Source organism: Ovis aries, chromosome 7, assembly GCF_016772045.2.
Source record: "Ovis aries strain OAR_USU_Benz2616 breed Rambouillet chromosome 7, ARS-UI_Ramb_v3.0, whole genome shotgun sequence".
NCBI classification, from domain to species: Eukaryota; Metazoa; Chordata; class Mammalia; order Artiodactyla; family Bovidae; genus Ovis; species Ovis aries.
In genome coordinates this window covers 59,520,830-59,545,560 of record NC_056060.1, presented here as the reverse complement: position 1 = coordinate 59,545,560, position 24,731 = coordinate 59,520,830, and the positions used below count along the sequence as shown (strand labels likewise).

The 24,731-nt window shown below is 40.2% G+C and overlaps 2 protein-coding genes across 19 annotated transcripts in view; both read right to left on the bottom strand.

Moving 5' to 3' along the window:
• CEP152 (centrosomal protein 152) overlaps nucleotides 1–10,425 on the bottom strand; it is a 104,234-nt gene extending 93,809 nt beyond the window's left edge. For all 17 annotated transcript variants that reach the window (XM_042252497.1, XM_042252498.1, XM_060418044.1 and 14 more), the window contains exons 1-2: nucleotides 10,305–10,425; nucleotides 2,189–2,282 (exon numbers count right to left, since the gene is read on the bottom strand). In XM_042252497.1, the coding sequence (XP_042108431.1) occupies nucleotides 2,189–2,275 (87 nt within the window). In that variant the 5' untranslated portion in view covers nucleotides 2,276–2,282; nucleotides 10,305–10,425. The remainder of the gene's footprint in view (nucleotides 1–2,188; nucleotides 2,283–10,304) is intronic.
• Nucleotides 10,426–18,138: 7,713 nt separating this feature from the next.
• Nucleotides 18,139–24,731, bottom strand: part of SHC4 (SHC adaptor protein 4) — a 131,452-nt gene continuing 124,859 nt past the window's right edge. Inside the window, exons 11-12 of one of the 2 annotated variants that reach the window (XM_004010631.6) lie at nucleotides 21,631–21,884; nucleotides 18,139–20,458 (exon numbers count right to left, since the gene is read on the bottom strand). In XM_004010631.6, coding sequence (XP_004010680.1) covers nucleotides 20,303–20,458; nucleotides 21,631–21,884 — 410 coding nt within the window. In that variant the 3' untranslated portion in view covers nucleotides 18,139–20,302. The remainder of the gene's footprint in view (nucleotides 20,459–21,630; nucleotides 21,885–24,731) is intronic. The other variant, XM_042252495.2, reaches the window with a different exon arrangement.

The window sequence follows — 24,731 nt, the reverse complement described above, 5'->3', positions numbered from 1 at the left end:
TCAAGGGCACAAGTCCATGTTTTGCTTTGTTTTGTTTAGGAGTTGGGGTGGGGGGCACCATGGCCAGCTGGATGGGAGAGCCACTGCTCAGCTCCAGCCCACCTACTAGTGTGTGAAGACTCAGGCTACATGTGGCCTATTTCAAGACAGGCCAGATACTCTGGACTGCTACATGAAACTTTCCATCTTTAAATTTAGATTCAATTTTTCAAAAACACTGTGCAAACAAACAGTACATGTCTATAAACAAAATCCACCAAGCTGCCAGCTTTGTCTCTACCCTAATGCTATTGCCAGCCATGTGGCAATTGACCCCATTCATTGCTTCCAATCAATACAAATGGTCCATGGTAACTGACTCCATTCATTGCTTCCAATCAATACAAATGGTCCATGGTAACTACTGCTGTTGCTGCTAAGTCACTTCATTCGTGTCCAACTCTGTGCAACCCCATAGACGGCAGCCCACCAGGCCGCACCGTCCCTGGGATTCTCCAGGCAAGAACACTGGAGTGGGCTGCCATTTCCTTCTCCAATGTATGAAAGTGAAAAGTGAAAGGGAAGTCACTCAGTCGTGTCCGACACTTTGTGACCCCATGGACTGCAGCCTCCCAGGCTCCTCCATCCATGGAATTTTCCAGGCAAGACAAAATGATTATTTGACATATTGGGGAATGAGTCATATCATGGAAGCAATCTAAGTGTCCACTGACAGACGAATGGTTAAAGAAGATTTACACAATGGTATATATACACAATGGAATATTAGCCATAAAAAAGAATGAAATAATGCCATTTGCAACAACATGGATGTACCTAGAGATTATCATACTAAGTGAAGCAAGTCAGATGGTAAAAACAAACGTAATATCGCTTGTATGTGGAAGCTAAAAAAATGATACAAAGGAATTTACAAAACAGAAATAGACCCACAGACATAGAAAACAAACTTATGTTTACCAAAGGGGAAAGGTGAGGAGGAATAAATTAGGAGTTTGGGATTAACATATATACACTACTATATGTAAAAGCAATAACCAAGCAGGGGCCTCTTGTATAAACACAGGGAACTACATTCAGTATCTTATAATAGCCTACAATGAAAAAGAATCTAAGTATCGAAAAAGATAAATAAATCACTTTGCTGGACACCTGAAACTAACACAACATTGTAAGTCAACTATAATGAATAAAAAATTTAAAAGACACTTGAAAGAAAAAAAGAAAATGGGTCATATCAACATTCAGTACAAAAACCTGTTATTATAGTCAATCAAGAAATCTGACTCAAACTAAAAACAATCATAGCAATCAAACTGATTCCCACCGGCTGCTACTATTACTACTGGGCCAAGTGTAAACACACTTACTCCTTTTCTCCTTAAATCTATTTGCCCAAACACAGCATTCAGAAAGATCTTTCAAATATATAAACAGACATCACTTCCCTGCTTAAAATCCTCCACTGGCTCCCCACTACTCCTAGAAAAAAATACAAACATCTTCCCATGACATCCCATGATCTGGCACCTCTTCACCTGCCTCTACCACTAACCCCTTGCTCACATAATCCCAACACCAAAGCCTTCTGGCTATTTCACAGATATGGAGGTTTCTCTTCTCAATTTCCAGGCTTAACACTTGCATCTTGGGCTAGAGTACTCCTTCTGGGCTTCGGTGTCTCTGCTTCATCTCATGACTCAAGGCTCAGCTCAAACATTTCCTCCTCCAAGGGACCTTCCCAACTGGTTCCCAGCCAGTTGCCTTAATATCACTATATTTTGTTTCCCTATCATTTATCAGTGCTAAATTACCACTCACACAAATTACTTTGTTTGCTTGTTTATCATCTGCCTCCACTTAGGATGTGGAATAACTGAGGCAAAGAACCTTGCTGACTTGCCCATGCAAGTGTATCTCTGCTTCCAAGATCAACCACTACCTCCTAAATGCAAAGATCTTAAAGAATCTAACCATTTAACTGATGGCATCATACACAGTTGTGTTTTATTCTTGTCTCAAAAAAAGGAAGTATTCCACTCATCTACCGTTTAAAATGCCAATCAAGTTTCAGGGTAGGGGAAAAAAAGAACTATAAACCTTTGAAATGACACAAAATGATTTAATTTTGGTTAGAATATAAAATTGTTTAAGATTAGGCTTAGAATTCTTCTTCTGAATAACTTACCTCTTTCTCCCTTTCATAGTCTTCTTTGTCAAATTCTTCGTCTTCATTTTGCGTCTGCAGGGCCACACTGCCAAAGTCTAGTGACATGGTCCTTCTGCAGGAACAAAAAGATGCTTAGTTTTTAAACAGCCCACAAAAACTACTGCAGAGCAAACTACATAAGAGATGCCATACACGAAAAGACAGGTGCAGCCGGGGAGAAGCTATATGTAACTTGTGCATGACAAGTGATCAGTGTCCCCAGATATCAATATAAAGAGAGCCCTTACAAATTAAATCATGATTCGCAGAAAATAGGCATTATAACAGAAATTCATAAAAAGACGAAAAAATGCCAAAAGCTAATAAACCTATGACTAGACCTTTCTTGTGGTCTGGAAAGCATAACTCAAAACAGTAAGATTTTTGTCCACACACAAAAATAATAATAAACCACAGATATGCCCAAACATAACAATTTTAAGAATACACTCTAATTTGATGTATTAAATATGACACAGGTAGGATCCACCACAATTTGTTTCATTCTTTTTTAAACATTTATTTGGCTGTGCTAGCTGTGGCACATGGGATCTAGTTCCCTGACCAGGGATCAAACCCGAGCCCCCTGCAGTGGGACCATGGGATCTTAACCACTGGACACTAGGGAAGTTCTTATTTCATCTTCTGAATATCACCAATACAAACGTGTTTTCCAGAAAGAGAGCCACTATATGCTGTGTTAATGATTGCTACCAAAAAAAAAAAAAAAAAACATTTACAACCTGGCAAACTCCACAGAGCACACAACAAAAATGTGTTAAATGTCCTGCTCTTCAGTTCAGCCACTCAGTCATGTCCGACTCTTTGCGACCCCATGAATCGCAGCACGCCAAGCCTCCCTGTCCATCACCAACTCCTGGAGTTCACTCAGACTCACGTCCATCGAGTCCATGATCTCATCCTCGGTCGTCCCCTTCTCCTCCTGCCCTCAATCCCTCCCAGCATCAGAGTCTTTTCCAATGAGTCAACTCTTCGCATGAGGTGGCCAAAGTACTGGAGTTTCAGCTTCAGCATCATTCCTTCCAAAGAAATCCCAGGGCTGATCTCCTTTAGAATGGACGGGTTGGATCTCCTTGCAGTCCAAGGGACTCTCAAGAGTCTTCTCCAACACCACAGTTCAAAAGCATCAATTCTTTGGTGCTCAGCCTTCTTCACAGTCCAACTCTCACATCCATACATAACCACTGGAAAAACCATAGCCTTGACTAGACGGACCTTAGTCGGCAAAGTAATGCCTCTGGTTTTTAATATGCTGTCTAGGTTGGTCATAACTTTCCTTCCAAGGAGTAAGCATGTTTCAATTTCATGGCTGCAGTCACCATCTGCAGTGATTTTGGAGCCCCCAAAAATAAAGTCTGACACGGTTTCCACTATTTCCCCATGTATTTCCCATGAAATGATGGGACTGGATGCCATGATCTTCGTTTTCTGAATGTTGAGCTTTAAGTCAACTTTTTCACTCTCCTCTTTCACTCTCATCAAGAGGCTTTTTAGTTCTTCTTCACTTTCTGCCATAAGGGTGGAGTCATCTGCATATCTGAGGTTACTGATATTTCTTCCGGCAATCTTGATTCCAGCTCTTAAGCTTGATCAAACCAGGTTCTAGCAAAAAGCACTCAGGAAACACATGAGTGAAGGATGTAAAGCTATACCACTGTCCAAAAGCGACAGCAAGTGTTCCCTGGAGAATGGTCACTGCTGCGGCAGCAGGAGATGGGTTTTCAAGTACTTTATGGTCAAAAGACAGCTGATGGTTTAAATAACACTTAGGAAGCCTGACAGTCCACAGAACCTGCCCAGAATTTCAAAGCTCCGAAGAATCCTGACAAAAAAGGAGGCAGGCGCCATCAATCACATGGCCTAATACTGCCCTCTATTCAGTCCACTCGTGTGTGTGCCAGTGAAATGCACTTTGATGTGAGCCTGGGCCACAGCTCATGGACTGTACTTTTCAGCCTCTAAACTGTCATTAAATTGAAAGTGAAATGCGAAGCACAGACCCGGCAATCCAAACACATTTTACCATGAAGAACTTAGCTCCTGCATGTTAACCGTTGAGGACTAAGATCACAAACTTTTATGTAAGCCATGTAAGCTACTTTTGTGTAGCTCTACAGCAAAAGCTATTCCACTTCATCAGATTAAAGGTGCCCTTGATTGTATAACACAGTTTCGTTTGTACTGCTAAGAAAAAGATGTGGCCAATTAAATTATGGCAAATCGTTAATTTTAAAATGAGGTCCAACTTTACAGATGTTAAAATGTGAAAAGAAAGGAACTCCCTGGCAGTCCAGGGGTGAGGACTCAGTGCTTTCACTGCTGTGACCTCGGTTCAATTCCTGGTCAAGGAACTAAGTTCCTGTCAGCCGTGGGGAGCAGCCTTTAAAAAAAACGTGAAAAGAAAATGTGCATATTAGAATAGATGAAATATGATTTTACACATGAACACAAATACAAATGTCAATGCTGATAATTCCCGTAAGCCAAATTTTGTTTGTTTTTCAAGGACTGAATTGTGTTTCTTGGCCAAGCTCTAATTTGTGGTTCAACTTCTTTACTCCTCTCCTCTCTGGTCCCTACAACCACCACATTCATTTCAGCGTTAGGAATTCAAACTCCTCATGTCAACAAACCCTTCCAGCCTCTGCTTCTCAGACTAGACCTGCTCCTGTGCCAGGGCAACACAGAGGAAGGGACACGCACCCTTCTTCACTGAGAGGGAAAACAGACACTTGGGGAATCTAAGCCCTGTCTCCACTCCGCGGCTACAAGAACCCTCTGTATACAGCAGGAGATGGAGACCTGAATATGGCGAAGAGGCTAGAATGTAGCTGAAGCGCTAAGGGGAACACACAGACACACACAGACACACAGACAGACAGACAGACACACACACGTCTCTAGGGATTTTTCACTACTTCAGCTGAACATCAAGTTCACTAAAGACAGCAGAAATATTATCGATAACAGATAATGAAATATTATAGATAATAGATAATGAAAGTACAACCCTCTTTAAATCCTGGCACCTTAAAAGAAATGTAGTTAAGCTGGACCTTAAAGACCGAATTGTCCAGACAGATATAATCTTTCCTGCTTCTAATTTTTATGATATTGTCCACTTTTTCCTGAATTTTATACTTAAAGCCAGAATACAAAATTTGGATTAACTTCTCTTTTATTAGGTAAAAGGAGAGAGGGTTTTGTTTTGGGGTTTTTTTTTACCCTTCACTAACCTGCCATCAATTCCTGTTGAATATTGAAAAAGAACATTGAGATTTACAAGAGCCTGTTGCTAAATATAGCTATTAAAAAAAAAAAAACTACTTTTTCTCGAACAGTTAATAGATAACAGTGAATTATACAAGGTATTTACAAGTGAAGAAAATGTAAAAGACAACTGTCTTTTTTTGAATGGTGTTTTAAATCCAAAACATATCATAAAGAAGAAATTTTTGAAACTATCTGAAAGAACAAAATCTCTCTCCACTGAGGAAGAAAAGGTACAAATTAGCTTTCCTCTGAAAAGCGCAAACTGTCAGAGACCATAAGAAACTGTTTTAGGCATAAAAGTATATTTGATAAACTTACTTCACCATTGAAAAAAAGTGACTAGAAAGATAATTAGTGTTTTAATTGAAATGTAAAATAAAAGCTAACGTGTTTCTTCTGCATATTAATCATATACTAATTACTTCTACCAGAGGCTTTAATATTCAGAACAATAAAAGAAGCTGCTTTTAAAAAAAAAAGCAAGATAGTAAATTCAGAAGCCATAAAGAAGAAAAACTTGAAACTTAACCAGAAAAAAAAAATTGTATGTAGCAAAAACAATCATTAGCAAGTCAAATATGTTAATATATATATATAAAGATAAAATAATAGTAATGAGATAAATACTTGCAAAATGTAAGAGTACCAAACTATCTCACAAAGAAATGAGAAAGAGGACTTCCCTGGTGGTACAGTGGATAAGGATCGGTCTGCCAATGCAGGCCACATGGGTTCAATTCCTGGTCCACGAAAATCCCACATGCTGCCAAGCAACTAAACCCATGTGCCACAACTCCTGAAGCCTGCGCTCTGCAACAAGAGGAGCCCCAGCAACTAGAGAAAGCCAGTGCACGGCAACGAAGACCCAGCACAGACAAAAAGGAAATCAAACAACTCAGATTAAAATGGACAACTGATGGAATAGGATATTCAACCACTAAATTGGAAAACTTTGATTACACCTAGTGGTGGCTATTTTATAAGAAACAGGCATCCTCATGAATTGCTGATGAAAGTGTGACTTGGGGACACCATCTTGAAAACTAGCAACATATCAAAAAGAGCATGTGCCCTAGCAAAAGTACTTCTGAATAAATTTGGCAACAATGTGTCACTAATAATGAAGTATTTCTCTATACTTTAATCATTAAAAAAAAATCAAGATGCAGAGTAAGTGTACAGTACTTGTTTTTCTTAGTAGCAAGCTGGTTAATACTTTCTTCTTAGATAACTTCTTTTCTGAACCTATTACCAAGACTGTTCTATGTCCCATGTAGTACTCATTTTGTTGTCCCTGGTTGTTTTCTTTTCCCTCCTTGGAATGACAAAGATTAATGGATATTTAATTGCATAAAATATTAAAAAGCAAAAGCAGCATTGTTTTTGCCTCATCTTACAGGCAGTCTAAAGGCAGAATTATTAAAATCTATCTCCTGCACACTTTACACAAATGAGGCACCCAACCAACACTTATTTTTGTTTTACAAGTAACTTTTTGTACTATTTTTAAAAATTTTTTATTGGAATATAGTTGTTAAAAAGCAGACACATTATTGTGCCAACAAACATCCGTCTAGTCAAAGCTATGGTTTTTCCAGTACTCATGTATGGATGTGAGAGTTGGACTATAAAGAAAGCTGAGCACCGAAGAATTGATGCTTTTAACTGTGGTGCTAGAGAAGACTCTTGAGAGTCCCTTGGACTGAAAGGAGATCAGCCCTGGGATTTCTTTGGAGAAAATGATGCTGAAGCTGAAACTCCAATACCTGGGCTACCTGATGCAAAGAACTGACTCACTGGAAAAGACCCTGATGCTGGGAAAGGTAGAAGGAGAAGGGGACGACGACAGGGGATGAGGTAGTTAGATGGCATCACCGACTCTATGGACATGAGTTTGAGCAGGCTCTGGGAGTTGGTGATGGACCGGGAAGCCTGGTGTGCTGCTGTCTGTGGGGTCACAAAGAGCTGGACACGACTGAGCAACTGAACTGACTGAACTACAGTGTTAAATCAGTGAATGAGATATTATCTCCTTTTTTTTTTTTTTTTCCCTTCCCATTTAGGTCACCACAGAGCACTCAGTAGCCTTTCCTGTGCTACTCAATAGGTTCTCATTAGTTATCTATTTTATACATAGTATCAACAATGTACATATGTCAAGTCTGAATCTCCCAATTCATCCCACCCACCCCTCCTTTTCCCCTTGGTATCCATAGGTTTGTTCTCTAAATCTGTTTCTACTTTGGCTTTGTAAATAAGATCAATTATACCAATTTTTTTCAGATTCCATATTTATGCACTAATAAAGGAGTACGTCAAGGCTGTATATTGTCACCCTGCTCATTTAACTTATATGCAGAGTACATCATGAGAAATGCTGGGCTAAATGAAGCAAAAGCTGGAATCAAGATTGTCGGGAGAAATATCAATAACCTCAGCTATGCAGATGACACCACCCTTATGGCAGAAAGTGAAGAAGAACTAAAAAGCCTCTTGATGAAAGTGAAAGAGGAGAGTGAAAAAGTTGGCTTAAAGCTCAACATTCAGAAAACTAAGATCATGGCATCCGGTCCCATCACTTCATGGGAAATAGATGGGGAAACAGTGGAAACAGTGTCAGACTTTCATTTTGGGGGGCTCCAAAATCACTACAGACAGTGACTGCAGCCTTGAAATTAAAAGACGCTTACTCCTTGGAAGGAAAGTTATGACCAACCTAGATAGCATATTGAAAAGCAGAGACATTACTTTGCCAACAAAGGTCCGTCTAGTCAAGGCTATGGTTTTTCCATTGGTCATGTATGGATGTGAGAGTTGGACTGTGAAGAAGGCTGAGCACCGAAGAACTGATGCTTTTGAACTGTGGTGTTGGAGAAGACTCTTGAGAGTCCCTTGGACTGCAAGGAGATCCAACCAGTCCATCCTAAAGGAGATCAGTCCTGGGTGTTCATTGGAAGAACTGATGCTAAAGCTGAAACTCCAATATTTTAGCCACCTCATGTGAAGAGATGACTCATTGGAAAAGACCCTGATGCTGAGAGGGATTGGGGGCAGGAGGAGAAGGGGATGACAGAAGATGAGATGGCTGGATGGCATCACCGACTCGATGGACGTGAGTCTGAGTGAACTCCAGGAGTTGGTGATGGACAGGTAGGCCTGGTGTCCTGCGGTTCATGGGGTTGCAAAGTGTCAGACGTGACTGAGCAACTAAACTGAACTGAACTGATAACAAACCCTGTAATAGAGAAAGTACACAGCACAAATTAACTATGCTGAAGAAGAAAAGAAGGCTGAAGAAACAGATTTCACAGAAATCTATTTAGATTAGAAATAGATCTTAAAGGACACAGCATGGCTGTATGTGGTTTAGAAAGAGGGTACTCATTCAAACAACCTGGGCTTGGTTTTGGCTCGCCTGCTTATCAGCTGTGCAAACTTGCACAACTGGTTCCATTCTTCATTAATAAAATAGGGTTTCATTTAATAAAAGCTGTACTATTTCAAAGATTGGTTATGAGGATCCACAAGATTTGTGTATGTAAAGTGCCCTATAGTATGTGTCAATCAATACATTTTAGTTTTGTTTTTTATATAACATGTTACTGATGAATACAACTCTGCCACCTACAAAAGATGTTAAACAAACGGACAGCATTCAGTATATCTGAGAAAAGGTGAGTGTGCCCTGTGTGTGAAACCCTCCTTCAGATAATGCAACTTTTTCTGCGATAAAAATAACTCTTTCTTCAAGATGCCCCCCTAATTCTATTCCTTCATTAATTTAGTCACTCTGGCACTTTATGTCTTTATTTCTTGTACTGTTCTTATGGCTTCAATTTCAACTCATTTAGTTGAGTGCATTCACATGTAGGAAGTGCATAATCACTGTCTCTCTTTGTGAAGGATATGGCAAAATTCAGGTTAAATCAGACTCAAGTTCATGGCTGTACGACAGAAAAGGCTAAGTGCCACAAAAGTGGTTCTTAAGTGCCCTCAGTTCAGTTCAGTCGCTCAGTCATGTCCGACTCTTCGCCCTAGGGGGTAGGAAATGCTACTTACTTGCTTATATGCTAGCTTCAAGAATGGAAACAGCCAAAGAACATTAGTCTGTTTCAGACTTGCAACATACTAGGCTTAATTAAGAGGCCTGTTCTATTCATTCAACAATTACTTGCAAGCACTGTCAAGATTACAAAGTTTATCAGGACTTGGTGTAAGGAAAGAAAACAGACATAAAGGCTAATGACAATAACCTGTGTCCAATACTAAGGACAACAGCTTGAACAAATACATTCAGGGTGCCCAGAGGATGCTGCCAGTAGGGACCCACAGGCTGAACGAATAAGCCAAGTCCTTACCAAGGAACTCCGTTTGGCTTCAACTATGGTACAACAAACAGGAACCGCGAGAACGAAGGACCACAGAGCCCAGGATGCCTGGGGCTGCTGGCCTGGGCTGCCAGGTCACCTGCACTCGGTCAACACACGTGTACAGAGCACCCACTGTGAGCCAGGCACAGCGCCGGGTAACCACCACGGGAGTCCCTAGGGCAGGGTCTCGGGGTTACCCTAGCAGTCTGGAGGAGGCGAGGATGCTTCCCAAACGTCACTCCCAAATAGGAACTTGAGATCTGGCTAACACTTCAAAGTCAAAGGCGGAGCCCCGCGACCCGCAAGCAATCCACCACACCGGGATTTGGGGAGGGAGGAGATCAGTCCTCCGGGAAGCCTTGACCAGGATCCCAAGGACCCCGCACATCCTCCTATCCCAGCCCCAAACTCAGCCAAGAAGCGAAACTCACCGGAGGCCGCGGATGCTGTCACAGCGGTGACACTCAAGCTCCCGAGGAACACCACCTTCTAAGAAATACCTCACCCCAGCTCTAACCCGCTAGCGTCTTCCTACTCACAACCGAACCCACTGAGCCCCGAGGCCATTGAGGAGCAGCCGCTTCCTTCAATTGCAGTCTAGACGCGGGGCTGGTGGGCGGGGCTTTGCTGGCTCAGGGCGGGGCTTAAAAGCGGAAGTCCCCGCCTTTTTCAAGCTTGATTGAGAAGTCCGCCCGCAGTTGCAAATATTACACGGCTGTTTAAAAGCGGGCGCCAGAGGTGGCGGGAAGTTCCTCCTGTGTACCTATTGGTGGATTCCTGAGCCAATTACGAAAGTGTTAGGGCGGGCTTATCAGTTACTTAGAAACGCGCAAGCACCTGGCCTTCATTGGCGCGTAGGAACCGGTCTCGCTCCAACTCCTTGCCCCTCACTTCACCATCCGGTGCAGTGTCTCGCGCTCACTACGCTCCCCACGCCTGAATTCCAGTTCTCAGTTGCAACACACAGAATCCCTCACTTTCCCAACCTTAGAGATTTTCGCATTTACCCGATTCTCTAAGGTGATGGGTGCCTGCTGCCCCATCACCTTAACAGCCTGAGTCTTCTTGCTTACTAGGTCCCGTCTTGTTTGAATGTGTGTTTCTTTACTCATGAAATGACATATTTCCCACGTTTATTTACTACCTGAATTTCCTCGAGTGTGAATGTTCTTGTCACTTAGATACTGTTGTTCAGTTGCCGTCATGTCCAACTCTGCAGCACGCCAGGTATCCCTGTTAACCTCTTCTGTTATTTATTTAATTGGAGGGTAATTACTTTACAGTATTGTAGCGGTTTTTGCCATACATTGACATGAATCATCCATGGGTGTACACGTGTTCCCCATCCTGAACCCCCCCTCCCACCTCCCTCCCCATCCCATCCCTCAGGGTCAGTCCCAGTGCATCAGCCCTGAGCACCCTGTCTCATCCATGGAACCTGGACTGGCAATCTATTCATATATGGTAATATACATGTTTCAATGCTATTCTCTCCAATCATCCCACCCTCGCCTTCTCCCACAAAGTCCAAAAGTCTGTTCTTTACATCTGTGTCTCTTTTCCTGTCTCCCATATGGGGTCATTGTTACCATCTTTCTAAATTCCATATATATGCGTTAATATACTGTATTGGTGTTTTTCTGACTTCACTCTGTATAGTAGGCTCCAGTTTCATCCACCTCATTAGAACTGATTCAAATGCATTCTTTTTAATAGCTGAGTAATATTCCATTGTGTATACATACCACAGTTTTCTTATCCATTCGTCTGCCTATGGACATCTAGGTTGCTTCCATGTCCTAGCTATTGTAAACAGTGCTGCGATGAACATTGGGGTACTCGTGCCTCTTTCAATTCTTAACCTGTTCTTTTAAGACCATGCAGCCCAGTGTGCAGTAAAGCTCTCTACTGTGTCTAACCTCCTGGGGTAAATGGTTCCAGTGAATTATCAAGGAGGGGGCTAGTAGCAGCAGATTCACACATCCTTTTAACCCTTTCCCATATATACTAGTATGGAGTAAAAGGACTGTTAAAGGTTGCTCATAACCTGACTAGCCGCCTCTTTCTACCTCCACCATCCCACCCCGGATGCCTATACTGACCCCTATAACCCAAGCATAAGGGTCTGGTACATAATAGGTACTAAATCCATAGCAACAGGTGAGTGAAATCTCTGGCCAGGCTGCCCCTGAATCCCAGAGTGGTATTGTTTTGCTTATTTCTTTCACCTCTACTTGGAGAAGGCAATGGCACCCCACTCCAGTACTCTTGCCTGGAAAATCCCATGGATGGAGTTGCCCACTTCCCCCTCTACTCAGTCTTCAAGATAGAGGAGTACCTCTTCTGAAGTCTTTCATGACACACGCTTCCCTTCCTCGGTAGAAATGATCTTTCTCCACTCTGCACACAGTGTACACTTACTATAATCCTTACTATCTACTAGAGTCAGTTGCCATGTGATTGTTTCACTAAGTCCAACAATATCTAAAGGCACTACTTTGCTTTGTGGCCCCTGATAGGCAATCAAAATAAATTTGATTAATGAGTAAATGAATGAACAAATAAAAGGAAGGCTTTTTGTTTCAGAAAAAGCAAATAAAAGGCATTCAGATAAATGGCAGTTGTTGAAATCTGAGCCAAGGTGTGTAAGAACTAGGCTTATGGGCTTTCCACATCTCACCACAGTCCATCAGCAAGGTGCTTGTAATGTCCCAAGTTAAGGGTTAAAATGAAATGTTACAGCAAGAGTGCTAAGTGATCCCTATCCATAAATAGCTATTTCTTAGATGGAAAGGGAAAAAAAAAAATGTTAAGGGAGAGGAAGCACATGAAGGGACAGTGTTTATTATCCCTTACATAGTGCTTTACACATTGGTAACTTCTTTTACAGACACTAACTCATTTTTCCTCACAACAATCCTGTGAGGGGCTAGTATAGGTTTTAGGATACCGTTTAACAGTAGAAGAAGCTGACCAAAAAAATAATAATAATTAAGTGACTTGTTCAAGGTTACACAGTTCATGTGAAACAGAGACAAAGTTTGAATCCAACTCCTTTATCCCAAAATCCAGATCTCATCACTATATATAAAAGTGAAACTTACACACTTAAATGACAAAAGATGAAAAACAAAGAATGTCAGAGCCCCTTGCCTATAAAAATGGATTTGAGTGGAGTTATGGACGTATTACGGGCTTCCCAGGTGGCACTAGCGGTAAAGAACCCACCTGCCAATGCCAGAGTCATTAAGAGATGAAGGTTGGAACCATGGGTCAGGAAGATCCCCTGAAGGAGAGCATGGCAACCCACTCCAATATACCTGCCTAGAAAGCCCCATGGACAGAGGAGACTGGTGGACTGCGGTCCAAAGTGTCACACAGAGTCAGATACGAATGAGGCGACTTAGCACAGACACGTGCATGGACATATTATAATCAACACTATTTTCCTGACTCTCTATCATGCTTAATTCTTGGTCTAGGTGCTTGAATATAAAGTGGGAGGCATGACCCCAGCCCCCTCCATACTCTGAGGTGCAAGATGCTTACATAAAAAGACCAGCAATAACACACACAAAAAGTAGTTTACTACATGCAGTATGAGTAGATAGTACTAAATCTGGGGGAAAGTAAGCATATAAGGAAGGATCTCTCAGGGAAAGTTCCTGGAATAAGAGGAAGAGTTAACAGGCAAGTTGATCAGCAAGAGTGGTTGCAATAGGAAGGGTTCAGTTCAGTTGCTCAGTCATGTCCAACTCTTTGCGACCCCATGTGCCGCAGCACGCCAGCCAGGCCTCCCTGTCCATCACCAACTCCTGGTAGTCAGTACAAATAAAAGATTCTTGTATTTAAAGGTAAGACAGGAGAAATAGACTGAAATAAGATAGCCAAAAGAAGAGTGTAAAGTGTGGAGAAATAGAAAAGGCATGCTACAGTGATAAGGTGTAGTAAGGCACAAGAAATGCATTTAACATGTCCAGAGAAACACAAGCACACAGAAGCATTCTGGGGTAATAAAAACAAACGCAAAGAAAGAGAGGGAAAAGTTCCAGGGGCCTTGAACGGTTCAAAGATTATTTATAGAATGTTGGATGTGTTGGGTCAAATGCCTTGCATTTTGACATACCTGTGAGCTGGGAGGAACTATCTCTACCAAACTCCTTTACATTTCAAGGCGAAATGACTGTTGTGATGTGGTCCCTCTGATTCAGATCATTTAGGAAGGTGCAGCTAAGCCATCATTCCTGTTTCCTACCTTCTCTTTGGTGTCAGAGCTATCAGGTCATCCTGTAATAAGAAGTACTATCCTCAAAAGAGCATTGAAATGAAAGAAGATCCAAGTTCAAGTTTCAGCTCTCCTACCTACTAGCTTTTGTCCACTGTTTAATCCTTCTATGCCTCAAAGGTCTTATTTGAGATCAGAATTGATAATATCTACTTTGCAGAATTGTAAGCTTTTTAAATGTAGAAACACTATTCAACAGGGTTATTTGAGGAATATCAGATTTTATTTGTAGTATTATATATTCAAGAGTATTTTTTGAGCATCCATTAATCTTTCACATTCAGAAAATGGAGATCATGGCATCCAGTCCCATCACTTCATGGGAAATAGATGGGGAAACAGTGGAAACAGTGTCAGACTTTATTTTGGGGGGCTCCAAAATCACTGTAGATGGTGATTGCAGCCATGAAATTAAAAGACGCTTACTCCTTGGAAGAAAAGTTATGACCAACCTACATAGCATATTCAAAAGCAGAGGTATTACTTTGCCAACTAAGGTCCGTCTAGTCAAGGCTATGGTTTTTCCAGTGGTCGTGTATGGATGTTGAGAGTTCGACTGGGAAGAAAGTTGAGTGCCAAAGAATTGATGCTTTTGAACTGTGGTGTTGGAGAAGACTCTTGAGAGTCCCTTGGACTGCAAGGAGATCCAACCAGTCCATTCTGAAGGAGATCAGCCCTGGGATTTCTTTGGAAGGAATGATGCTAAAGCTGAAACCTCCAGTACTTTGGCCACCTCAGGCGAACAGTTGATTCATTGGAAAAGACTCTGATGCTGAGAAGGATTGGGGGCAGGAAGAGAAGGGGACGACAGAGGATGAGATGGCTGGATGGCATCACAGACTCAATGGACATGAGTCTAAGTGAACTCTGGGATTTGGCGATGGACAGGGAGGCCTGGCGTGCTGTGATTCATGGGGTCGCAAAGAGTCAGACACGACTGAGCAACTGAACTGAACTGAGTCTTTCCTTATTAAGCAGCTTATCACAGAATCTACACCTGCCCTCAGCCACTATTACCTCCCTACCACTCCAAGACCTGGCCATACCAGACTGGGTCAAAGGTGAGTGCCAGACCCAAGAGGAGGCAATCATATTTCCTTCCCAGACAACAGAAATAAAATTCCATGAAACTGAGTCAAGTTTTTAACCCTAGAAGAGAAGTAGATTTTTATTACACTTTCTGTATGTTACAAGAAATATACCACTTCCATAGCTGTGTCACGTATATGGTGCAAACTCAGACTGATGATCATAAATTTCTGCCACTCAGAGCCATGGATCTGCCTCGTTCCTGTACTTTGTGAAGCCTGACAGTTCATCTTTTCCTCGGTTCTGTGATAATCTGAACCTTAAAATATCTTTTGACTTGAGCAAGCTTAGGTCATATAGAGTTTGAACAGTGTTCCCCTGAGTTTCATGCCCACTCAGAACTTGTAGATTAAAAAGAAGTAGGAAAACAAGATTATAAAAGTGGTGTTTTATATGTCTACATAACAAGTTCAATGGATATTAACAAAATACAACATAATAACACCATTTATAAGAAATTATAGGATTTATTAAAAATGTTAATGTATTTGAGCACTTAGATATTATTGTCCAGGAATGGAATACAAATTTAAAGTTATTTGATATTCTTCTATCTTAGGTCAGGTTCCCAGAAATAAACTTTGGGATGAAAATTTGAGTGCAAATGATTTACTAAGGAAGGGTTTCCCAGAGTAAGTGGTTAGGGACTGAGGAAGAAGCTGGACAGGGAAGGGGAAGAAGCCAGGCAGGGGTGTGCTTTCAGGAGTAGTGCTTGGCCCAGCCTGACCCCCTAGGGAGCTCTAGCATGTAATCAGGATTGGGTAATCGGCTGAGTTTTTCTGCTCCTGCACCAGGGAAGGGAAGAGGAAGCCCACAGGCACTTCTGGCCCTGGGTAACTCAAAGCAGCTCGCCTAGCCTGAAGTTGTCCTTAGAATGAACAGAGTCACTTGTGCAGGCAGTCAGGAGCAAAACACACAGAAATGGCTCAAAGGATCCAAGGGGTTCTGGACAGTCTATGTTTGCCATTCTTTGATCTTATTAATGTATCTCTGGAGAAGACATCAAACATTTACATTTGAGTAAGAAATGGAAGTGGTCACATGCAGCTTAGCCAAATGACCCCTCCCAGTCCTAGAATAATGGGACCTAAGACTACCAAGATGATCCAACCACTATGTTCTGTGGATTCAGTATATTCAGTGAATTGGCCAAGGGTTAAAGCGGCAATCTTCCTACAATCTCTTTTTTTTTTTTACAATCTCTTGCCATATCTTTTACTACCAAACTTTTTTACTTAAACTTTTTATTTTGATAAAATCATAGATTCATATGCAATTGTAAGAAATAATACACGGAGATCTCCTATAAGCTTTATCCAGCTTCCACCAATGATAATATCTCATAAAACAGTAGTATAATAAGACAGCCAAGGCATCCACACTGTTACAGTCTAGATTCAAAACAATTCCATCACACAAGGATCCCTCATGTTGCCTTTTCCAACTGTGCCCACTTCCCTCTTTCCTACTGACTCTATTTCTATACTTTTATAAAAACATTTCAAGAATGTTATGTAAATGTAACTCTATGGTACTTAACTTTTGGGGATTAGTTTTTTCTTGCCCTGCCTAAATCTCTGCAGATCTAAGTAGTTATGTGTATCAGTATCCCATTCCTTTTCACTATTGAGTATTGTTCCATGGATGATAGTCTGTATAATATTCATACATTAAAGAACCATCTGGGACTTTCCCAGTTGTAAGACATTAAAAACAAAGCTACTATGAACACTCCTGTACAAATTTTTGTGGGACCATAAGTTTTTATTTCTGTATGACCAATGCCGTGGAGTATAATTTATTGGGTTGAATGTAAGTTCCATGTTTAGTTTTTTAATAAACTACCAAACTGCTTTCCAAAGTGGCTGTACTATTTTACATTCTCACCAGGAATGCACACGTGATCTACTTTCTTTTCATCCTAGCCAACATGGTGTTGTCTTTATTTTCCAATTACTCATTTTGTTATGTGCGTAGTAAGATCTCATTGTGATTTTAATTTGCATTTCCCTACTAGCTAAGGTACATCTGGAAGTTCTAAATTCACGTACTGCTGAAGCCTAGCTTTGAGCATAACATTGCTAGCATGTGAAATGAGCCCAACTGAAATAAGGCAACTTCACATGCTTCTTGTCATCTGTGTATCTTCAGTGAAATGTCTATGCATTTTTTTTGCCCATTTTCTAATTAGAATTTTTACTGTTGACTTCTTTGAGTTTTTTTTTAATGTATTCTAGATATGTGGTTTGCAAATATTTCCTCCCAGTCCATAGCTTGTCCTTTATCCTCTTAACAGAGCTTTCACAGAGCAAAAATCTGTACTTTTGATGAAGTGTCACGTAACAGTTTTCCCTTTAATGGATCATGTCTAAGGACTCATATCCTGAAGATTTTCCTCTGTGTTTTTTCCTAAAAGTTATCATAGTTTTACATGTTAAATTTAAGTCCATAATCCATATGAGTTAATACTTACATAAAGTGTGAGGTTCTTTCTTAGGCCTACAGATGTACTGTTGCTCCAGCATCATTTGCTGAAAGGCTATCCTTTGCCCAGAGAGTAGAATGCCCCTTAGCCTCCTCCCAGTGGAGTCCCCAGGGCTGGTTAAGAGCCCCTCCTCTGTAGGCCACAGCTCCTAATAGGCAGCCCTTTCACAGGACTCTCTCTGTAGATTCTGTTACTGCTCCCTCCCGTTATTCCTCCACTGGCTGAAGAGCACTGCCTCCTCCCTTGTGGTTTCCCATACTCTGCCCAGACCTTTGTAAATAGTCCCTTTATTAAACTTTTCTCCAGTTACCCAATTTAAGTGAGCCATCTGTTTCCTGTCAGGTCCCTGACACATTCTACAAACAATAAATTTTCCAAATCCCAAACATCAGACATATTCTGTCAATTGTCATAAAGCAATTATCATTTATTTTTTTGAAAAGTTGTTTACAGATATATGCAAATGGATTTCTGCCTTATGACAGACGAAGATAAGAATGTGACATTAAAATAGCATGCAATCAAACTTCTTTTGTTGTTTCATTTTCTTTTAACTGTGCCTGTTGCTGTAAGTACAGTATTTGCCCATTTAACTACTTATACCATTACAGTCAGATACTGATCATCTATGTGTACTGCTCACATCAGGCATACTCTTAGCATCAAGACCTCTTTACTGCCACCCAACCCAGCTATCACTCTGCTCAACTAGAATGAGACCACAACCCTGTTAAGGTAATTAGATCACTCGTAAATTTCACTGATTTATACCAATGCTGATCCCCTTTACGAGGACAAATAATCAAGAATTATAATGTATGCAAAATTGAGGGAAAATACATTATTTATAAACGACATATCGAAGAAGGCAATGACAGTGTAAGTAAAATAAAAGCATAAACCTTCACATAATTAGAGTTCAGTGTGCTTGATTTCTGATGATTTCTATCCAAAAGAAGTTTCTCATATTTTATTTAAAATTTAGCAAATATTTCACAATTGCAAAGATTTATCTACAAAGCCAAAGTGAAGTGGAATTAAGGCAATTGTCCAGACAACTCATGATAAAAAAAAGTCTAAAGTAATGGCCATATCTCTATATGCAAAGCTGTTTTCTGCTACTCAAAATAACCAAATCTACTTCTACCACCACTACTTACATTTTTCCAAAGTTCCAATGTTTTCAACTGAAAGGCTGCAGATCTCTGCTATCTGAATGGTGAACTCAGTGAGTACAGACACAGACTAAAGCAAAAACAACTGGTTTCCAGATTAATTATACAGACTGGTTATCAACATTAACCTCCAATAAAGGGAGAATTTGCTTTTTATAAATTCATATTATGGTAGGGCTAAAATGGACCTCTGAATTTACCTAGTCCAGCTCCCTCATATTATAGACAAGGAATCTGGAGTCCAGACAGATTCAGCAACTTGCTCAAGGTCATACTGAGACCAAGTCCAGCGCTTTAACCTACACAATGGTTCATTACCTCATCAGTTTACCAAGTGTGCCAACATGTGGCAAACCTTTCAACTTTTTCATTCAGTGCTTTCTCCCTGGTACATTTTGTCTGGTCCTATCTAGAAAAGGTGCTAACGATACACGTAGATGAGGGACTATGAGTCAGTCACTGCCAATCACAGGGATATTTCCCCATACTTTAAAATAAATTCAGTACTTTAAATAAGAATAAAACCAATATGGAGACTGACCATGAAGAACTGGTTTGTCATTTTTTTAAATCCATGCACTCATGAGCTCTTTTGGGGAGTCGGGGGAGTGAGGGGGAGAGGGAAGAAGGGAGAAATGCAATGAAACCAGAAATGACTGATACATCTGGCTTCTTTAGCTTGTCATAAACATATGACAAACAGTCCAAATAGCAAAGATTGAGAAATACTAGGCCAAAGAATCTGGGCTCCAACCTTTTAACTAGCAAATGGGACAGGCCAATGAAACAGACCAGTGCTTTCAGTGGCCTTTCATTTGATTCCACTGGCATAGACACAGTCCAAATTCAATGTCAAATTTATTTTAACATTGCAGTGAAAATGCTGCTAAATAGAAAATAAAGTCAGTAACTATTAAGCAAATTGCTTCTGATTTTTATAACAAGGAAAAACTCTTTTGGCAAATGGTTCTATAGTTATAGAATATGAAGACATTTGGAACTTATTTCCCCAATATGAAAATGTCCCCAAATTATCAAGTTGAAAGGCACATACCACTGCCCCAGCAGTTCATTCAAGTTGTCTTTAGCATGTAAAATTTAATTGTGCTTTTAGCTTGTTATCAACACAATATGGCCTTACAAAGTGACATCCGTGCATATGTACAATTTCTTTTCAAATGGACACATCCTCTTCCCCTTCTCTGATTTTCACTCTCTGAAGATCAATTTTTGTTAGTTCTTTGTTTTATAAAGGACCTAGTCCATGATGGTCTCAGAAAGATACACTTTACAGTTTGTGCTCTAATGTACCTAGAAACCAAATTGGAGTTATCTTTGTGTCCTAATACAAAGTGAACTTTCCTGAAGCATCAGTGTGATGGTACTCCCAAATGGTCATTTGTTGGAATGCAAAAGTCCTGGATTATTATCTTTTCTCACTGGTTGTTTAAGGCTTACTTCACTTCCAGAAGAGATAATTGGCAAACTATTATCCATGTGATATCGGATAAGGTGGCCAACATTATCAAATACATGATCCTTGGTCCGCACCTTGAAAAGGAAATACAAATGCATTAGGCAAAATCATAACAGTTCTTCTGAAAGGGATAAACAACCACAGGGTAAAAGCAGACATATCCTTGAATGAGATAACTGGCTGAACAAAGAAAAGTAAAGGTACTTTTCAATTCTGTATCCTTTAGTAAACTATTTTCTCATTCCCAATTATCTTTTTAAAGAAACTGTCATTCCCAGTTAGGAAAATGGTAAACACTTGTCACCTAATCCAAATTTGCAACCAACTTCTTTGCCATGTTACTTTCTGATACAGTCCCTATTTGTATAAACATTTGTGTCATAAAATTATGACCACCTCTGCTGCCTTTGGGTTAGCATGGCATATCTTTATTTATCCTTTCACTTTCAGCCTATATGTGTCCTTAAAGCTAAATTGAGTCTCCTATAAATAGCATACATATAGTTGGATCTTATCTATTCAGCTATCCATCCAGCTATTCTGCATCTTTTTTGTTTGGGAAATTTAATCCATTTATGTTTAAAGTAATTGTTTATAGAGAAGGACTTACTATTTTGTTCATTTTTCTTGTCCTGGCTCATTTCTGTCTACAGGCACCCTCTGCTCTAGCCATTCCTCTTTTGGTTTAATATTATTCTACTGAGCTGTTTGCTCCTGTGATCCTTCCCTATGCTCCAAATGTCCACCTTTAAAATGTCTGGCCTCTTTCAAGGTTCATCGTACGTGTCAGACGCTGCAAAAAAGCCTTCTCAGTCAGCCTCAACCAAAGCACACCCTCTATCCTGAGAAATACCATAATGCTTTGGCTGAACTACTCTTATGCTATTCATTCTTAATTATTTAAGCATCTGTTTTATGAAATTGCAAGCACCCCGAAAGTAAAGTCTCTGTGTGATACTCAGCAAGTTAACTGTGAATCCCTGAATTTCTATGCAGTAGGTATCCGTTTAATTCACTGAATTGCATTAAGAAGGGCAGAGAGAGGCTGCCCTTTAAGTGATCTGCTAGGGTGACTCCCACTCAAGTTCCTCCACTAGCCTCTATTTACCAATTCCTGCTCCAGCTGGAGCGTTCAAGACAAAGTAAACCCTTAACCTCAAACACTCTTCAGTATCAGGTTTTAGACCTATCATTCAGGGCAACCTGAGTCACAAGACTGTGAAACTGTAGTGCGGATCAATGATACCTTGCCTTCAGGATCCACCAGGAGAAGATGTTTTGCCTGGCCTCCCTGTAGCCCACTCAGCACATACTGGCCAGGAGATGTTGCACTCTCTCGAACTAAAAAGTCCCCATCCTTCACCAAAAGGCTCTCTGCCGCTTTCCTGCTCAGCTTGCCATGGTAGCAGTCTTCATTCCGCAGCTGCTGCTTAATGTGTGGCAAAGAATGTGAGCTGGCAGGCTGGGCCGTGGCACCTGGCTGAACAGTTTCTGGTGCTGCTGAAATCAAAAAACAGAGATACCACCAAGTTACCTCCTCATCCATCCTTTCATTCATTCATTCAGAAAATATAACTTGAGGCCCTACTGTGTGCCAGGTACTTTTTAAATAGTGTTATTTCTACAACAATTGGGGTTTTTGTTTCCAGAACTTCCAATGGGCTCTAATTTAATGGTAGATCCAAACATTGCCTTTGGCTTCTGTTACAGGGAGAGGCTTGCCCAGGTGCAGGAGTTTTCCTTTCAAATGAGAAATGGGACTGACTCATGAGAACTGCTTTCATAAGTGCAGAGAGAGGCTCTTTATGTTCCAAGGGCTGTAGGTTAAGGAGAAAGAGGTTTATGCTGTACCTGGATTATAGATAACTTCTAAAACATTACCAGATGCTTTGAAAATGCCTACAGTAACTTGGGCTATGCCCACTTTTAGCATCTAGCTTTTTCCTTTAATCCAAATTACCAATGTCTTTTTGAGATGCTTCTCTCCATAAACTTTAAAGCTATGCTAAAGCTCACAGCATTCCTATTAAATGACCACTCTGCTGTTTTTGTAATTCACCTGCCTGGACGAAGCAGAATTGATCAAGCAGAAGAAGGTAAAACATCGGGGAGGTATGGTCTGAGGCAAGGCCCCATGGCTCTACAGAATAAATGCTATCCAAAGTTGAGAGCCAGGGGGATTATGAAGGTACATTCAGGTAGCCCGTTTACAGTATTACTGGTATTCACAGTAATAACAACTATTATGTAGTTCCCATTTATTAAGTATGATAGATACTGCTCAATGCTTTACATATATTATCCTCAAAATCAGACAGGAAGGAAATGGATCTTTAAAAAGATTAAATGACTTACTCAAAGTCACACTGCTAATGTATTGTAGTTCTGGGATTTGAAATGAGATCTAACATCAGAGCCCAGGTTCTTAATCACCACACTCTAAGACCCTTGGTTTAGGTGAGAAAATCTTTTCATTTTCAAAACTGGTCCAACCACTCTACAAAGGTCTCTAAGTAGATAGCAAGGCCATCAGGATGACATACATCTCCAGAAGCAATAACACAAAATTCTTAGGTCTGAATCCAGATAAAAATTGTCTGTTTATTTTGTTGGCCACGCTGTACAGCATGTAAGATCTTAGTTCCCTGACATTAATCAAACCCAGGCCCCCTTCAGTGGAAGGGCAGAGTCCTAACCACTGGACTTCCAGGGGATTCCCAAAAGTTGTATGTTTAATATAGTAAATTTACTAGGAAAATAACCACAGAAATCAGATTTTGTCTTTTTAAGTGCAAAGGATCTTTCGCATAGAAGCCAGATTTCTCTTTATAAATGCAAAGGAATGTTTATATACCCTTACGCAAGGGTCTCACAAATGAGAAATCTTGACTTTAAGTTTTACAAGTCACACAAGATAAGTGCCCTGTGGACATAATCCAGTCTCCTGTTAATACATTATAGGTTTCTCCCTATTGAAGAACATCTCTCTGTATATTTCAACACAGTATTCACGAATACATCTTTTTGAAAATGTCTTTCGTCTGTATCTAATGGCTAAAGATATTCTTCTCTGCAAACAATCAGGCTCTATCTATTGTTAGCAGAAAAAAAGGCTGAAGGAATGTGTCCAGATTTGATGAATAATATTTGTAGTCGGCCTTAGCATTGCCTGCTTTCAGGCATAATAGAGAACTTCTGATGAGTAGCTGGGTGTTTGTATAAGCAAGCGATACAGTGTTATGTGAGTGTGAGGGAGATGCGTACACAGTGTGTTCAGGCACACGCATCTTAGTGCATGATGGCGTTGGTTTATTCTGAGATTGTGGAGTGCTCTCGGACAAGGACAAAACAAAAGAAAAACAGACATTATATCATCTTGAAAAGAGGCAATAGATCATGGGTCAGCCTGAGGATACGGACATTATTTTCCTAACATAGTTTCCCAAATTATTACAATTTCAATCATGCAAACGTTTGTTAAAAATATAACTTTTCTAAAAGTTATAAAAGAAAAAGGATAAAAGTGATACCACTCAAATATAAAGGACCATAAGAGACTACTCTAAACAATTATATGCCAACAAATTGGATAACTTAGAAAAAATGGATAGATTCCTAAAAACATACAATCCATCAAGCCTGAATCATGAAGAAATAAAAAATTTGAACAGAGGAATTACTAGCAAGAAAATTGAACAGCTAATCAAAACCATCCAACAAAAAGAGTCCACAACCAGATGGCTTCACTAGCGAATTCTACCAAACATTTAAAGAGTAATTAATGTCAATTCTCCTCAATCCCATCCAAAAAATAGGAAGGGACATTTCCAAACTCATTTTACAAGGCCAGCATTACTCTTAATACTAAAACCAAACAAGGACACCACAAGAATAGAAAATTACAGGCCAATATCACTGTTGAATATAGATGTAAGAATCCTAAAGAAATACTAACACACAAAAATCAACAATAAATTTTAAAAATCAAGTGGGATTTATTTCAGGTATAAAGAGAGTTCAACACCCACAAATCAATGTGACACACCACATTAATGAAAGATGAAAACCATATGATCACCTCAATAGAGGCACAAAAGGCATTTGACAAAATTCAATATCCATTCTGATAAAAAAATCTCTCAACAAAGTCAGTATAGAGGCAACGTACATCAACATAGTAAAGGCCATGTAAGTCCATAGCTAACATCATACTTAATGGTAAAAAGCTCAAAGCTTTTCCTGTAAGATCAGGAACAAGGATGCCCATTCTCACTACTTTTATTCAACATTTTATTGGACGTCCTACCCAGAGCAATCAGGCAACAAAAAAAAAATACATCCAAATCA